This window comes from Rhea americana, unplaced genomic scaffold (assembly GCF_003343005.1).
Source record: "Rhea americana isolate MKP2758 unplaced genomic scaffold, rheAme1 scaffold_486, whole genome shotgun sequence".
Classification (NCBI taxonomy): Eukaryota; Metazoa; Chordata; class Aves; order Rheiformes; family Rheidae; genus Rhea; species Rhea americana.
This window is the reverse complement of record NW_028186630.1, coordinates 210,491-214,477: the sequence shown is the minus strand read 5'-3', so window position 1 is coordinate 214,477 and position 3,987 is coordinate 210,491. Positions and strand designations below refer to the sequence as shown.

Here is a 3,987-nt window from a genome sequence, read left to right as displayed (position 1 = left end):
CTAGATGATCGCCAGAGGTCCCTTCCAACCTTACTGATTCTATGGTTCTATGATTCTAAGAGTGTAGACAGTGCAGCATAGGTAATTAGATTTATTCTTTCTTCACCTGCACTGGCCAGCAAATGTAGTACTGTTTGATATGTGATTTCTTCGCTAATAATCTCTTTTTTCCCTACTTCCATCAGCTAGAATATTCAATTTTCTCCCTATGGATTGGTATTATCTTGTCAGCAGTAATCCCTTAGACTTGCTTCTGTGTGAAAGAGCGGGTTGACTTCCGGGACTGATCTCAGACCAGCCTTGTCACTATGAACCTGCCTGGTGATCTAGACTCTTGGTTGCACCTGGCTATGCTCTCTGGGTCTGCCCCTGCTCAGGTACGGTTGGACCAGGTCCCAGCTAGCACAATCCCTGCCCTACTGCTCATGTTGTTCTCCTTGGCACCTAGTGCCCTGTCCCACAGGGAGCAGCTAGTCCTTGTTGCACCCCAATGGGAGGAATGTGAAGGGCCAACACAAAAAGATGTCATCACACCTGATGACCTTTAAAGAATAAGATGCTAGTCCTGAGCTGCTATTTCTTTCTGCCCTGATCAATAATACAAGAACTCTGTTGTTACTGTGATGATATTGCAAGATGTAAAGTGTAGTCATTTTTCTGAGTAAACTTATTTTTGGGAGATGCTTGTAATTCAAACTGGTTTACACTAAGGGAGTGGGGGAATCTCTGTCACCACATTACACCATTCACTGGCATTATTACAGATGCAAAATACATCCCACTATGTGGAGTGATTTTTACATTTTTTAATTTCTAGAGACTCTTATTTATTCTGTGGGACTTTGAGGGAGGTGGGTGCCAAAGCACAGAGCACAACTAGGCAATACCACAATGTCTGTAATAGCTGTTGTTAACAAAGATCATCTCTTGGTAAATATGAGAAACTATATCCAATCTTTTTGTGAAAGTTACTTGGGTAATTTTGCCCAAAGCAGTTTTGGCCTCTGATTAGGACCCTTACCTTCCTCCAAGCAAAAGCATCCTTTATATATTTCTTTCCTGGGAGTAGTCCTTATTTCCAAATGATCTCTGGTGTGAACCTATACATCTGTCCCTCCTATACTTCATTTATATTGAAGAATTTTCTGTAACCTATTGGAAAGATAGATGGTTCCTGAAATCAGAGATAAGACTGATTTCTCATTTACCTTTCTGTGTACGGAAGGGATCACAGAAGAAACTGCATAAGATTATATGAAATGCCCTACGGGGTAACCCATCTCCAAATCCTCTATTTATAAATAAACCAAATAAACAATTCTGTCCCCCCTCCTCCCCTGCAAGTTCAGGAGGTTCATTAAATGCTGTACCAAAAAAGCCCTAAAATAAAAAGGAAGATGTCACTGATTTTTTCCCCTGTTTTAGACCAACGCCTTAATGGTTTCAATGAGTATCCCTTACTTCTAACATTATAGAACTTGATGAACAGTTCTTCATTTTTCTTATCCATCACCATCACGCATAGCAGATTTTTTTTCTGAGTGCTTTCTCTTTTAAGTAACATCTGTATATTTCTTCTATTTCATGAGTTTGTCTTCTTTCCTCCCACTTACTTTCTTCAACATCCATGTTTTCATGTCTGGGAAACTTACTCATTTGGGAATAGCTTTTTTGAAATCTTTTCCTGTGAAACAGAGAGATATTTAATCCTTAGAAATAGCTTGTTCATTTTTGCCTGCTGTTTTGTTTCTACTCAGTTATGACTAGATAGAAGATCAAAAGGGAGAGTGTACCTGAAGTGAGGGTCTAAAGATGATGGGGCCAGACTCTTTTCAGTGGTGACCAGCAATAGGACGAGAGGCAACAGGCACAAACTGAAACACAGGAAGTTCTGTCTGGACGTAAGGAAAAACTTCTTTACTGCRAGAGTGACAAAGCACTGGAACAAGTTGCCAAGAGGTTGTGGAGTCTCCCTCCTTGGAGATACTCAAAAGCCATCTGGAGATGATACTGCAGAATGTGTTCTAGGTGACCCTGCTTGAGTAGGGGTTAGACTAGATGATTTCCAGAGGTTCCTTCCAAACTCAGTTGTTCTGTGTTTCTGTGGTACTGTGATCAGTATCTGTTTAGGTTAGAACAGTATTTCTTCACTTAGAAAATGTTAGCCAAGGTAAGATTTTTAGCTGTACTTCAGACATGCTCTTTAGACTTATCTGTTACTGCTGCTCTCCAGACATCTGTGTTCAATTATCCACAAACATCAAAATAAGGAAAACTATCAGGAAAAAAATCTCATTGGATCATAAAACATTTCAAATTTAAATATTCARTCTTGAAAACTTTGATAGAAATATATCTCTTGAAAATAGTCTCAAGACTGGAAAAGCTACAGTCACAGGATCTCCCTTAATCAAATATCGGCTGCAGCCAAGGGTAGATGAATGACTAAAAATACTTTAAAGGCAGCAGGTCTCATGTGTCTAAAACAAAGCTAATGTTAGGCTATTATTTTACGAGTTGCGCTAACATTTTATGATTTTATAACTGGATGACTTTTTGGACTTCTTACTTTGGCTGCAAATAAAGGATTGATGATTAAAAAAAAAAAAAAAAAAAAAAGTTAAATTTTACATCCACAGAGAAGAGAAGCTAGTTTTTGGGTAATGAGATGAAATGAGATTATGCTGTACAACAAAGCATACATGAGTAGAACAAAAACAATGTTAAATTATGAAAAGGGTCACATAGGAGAAGGCAGTATGCAGAAGAAATAGGAAGATTTTTTATTTAACCCAGCAGTTGTAAGACTGCTACCACTAAAATGTTTTGGCTAGTTTGCCTTTTCATCATTCAAAAAGGACAGTAAAATATTGCAGCCTTTGGGGGGGGGGAGAAGCCAAACAATTACAGGAAATTTGGGGGTCACTGTTGTGGGTGTCCACTACAGGCCACCTGACTAGGAAGAGGAAGTTGATGAGGCCTTCTACAGACAGCTGGGAGTAGCCTCACGATCACAGGCCCTGGTTCTCATGGGAGACTTCAACCACCCTGACATCTACTGGAAGGACAAACAGTTCAGGAGGCTCCTACAATGCATCAATGATAACTTTTTGACACAGGTGGTGGAGGAGCTTACAAGGACGGGTGTCCTGCTGGGCCTTGTCCTTACCAACAGAGAGGGACTGATTAGAGACGTGAAGGTTGGGGGCAGCCTTGGCTGCAGTGACCATGAGATGGTGAAGTTCTGGATCCTGCATGGAGGAAGTAAGGCAACAAGCAGGACTGCAACCTTGGACTTCAGAAGAGCAGACTTTGGCCTCTTCAGAGACCTACTTGGAGAAATCCCATGGGTTAAGGCCCTAGAGGGAAAGGGGGTCCAGGAGAGCTATGAGCATTACTTTCTCCAAGGTCTAGAGTGGTAAATCCCAAGAAGAAAGAAGTCCAGCAAAGGAGGTAGGAGACCTGCATGAGTGAGCAAGAAGTTCCTGACAAAACTCCAACAGAGAAGGAAAGTCCACAGACTGTGGAAGAGGGGACAGGCTGCTTGGGAGGGTTATAAGAATGTTGTCAGATTATGCAGAGATGCAACAAGGAAGGCTAAGGCCCATTTGGAATTGAGTCTGGCAAGGGATGTCAAGGAGTACTGAGGGAGCAGGCAGATGTTGTTGCCAGGCGGCTCTCCATCATATTTGAAAGATCATGGAGAACTGGAGAGGWGCCTGAGGACTGGAAGAAAGCCTGTGTCACTCCAGTCTTCCAAAAGTGCAAGAAGAAGGATCCAGGCAACTACAGGCCAGTCTCAGCCTCACCTTTATCCCTGGAAAGGTGATAGAACAGCTCATTCTGGATGTCATCTCCAGACATATGGAGGAGAAGAAGGTGATCAGGAGGAGTCAGCATGGATTCACCAATGCTTAAGCAACTCATGCTTAACCAATCTGGTCGGCTTCTGCGATGACATGACTGGCTGAGTAGTTGAGGGAAGAG

General features: G+C 41.8%; 1 protein-coding gene across 1 annotated transcript in view; it reads left to right on the top strand.

Moving 5' to 3' along the window:
- Positions 1-308: 308 nt before the first annotated feature.
- The window catches only part of GABBR2 (gamma-aminobutyric acid type B receptor subunit 2), a 202,375-nt gene continuing 198,696 nt past the window's right edge, over positions 309-3,987 (top strand). The window contains exon 1 of the mRNA XM_085317035.1: positions 309-377. Within this exon, the coding sequence (XP_085173161.1) occupies positions 309-377 (69 nt within the window). The remainder of the gene's footprint in view (positions 378-3,987) is intronic.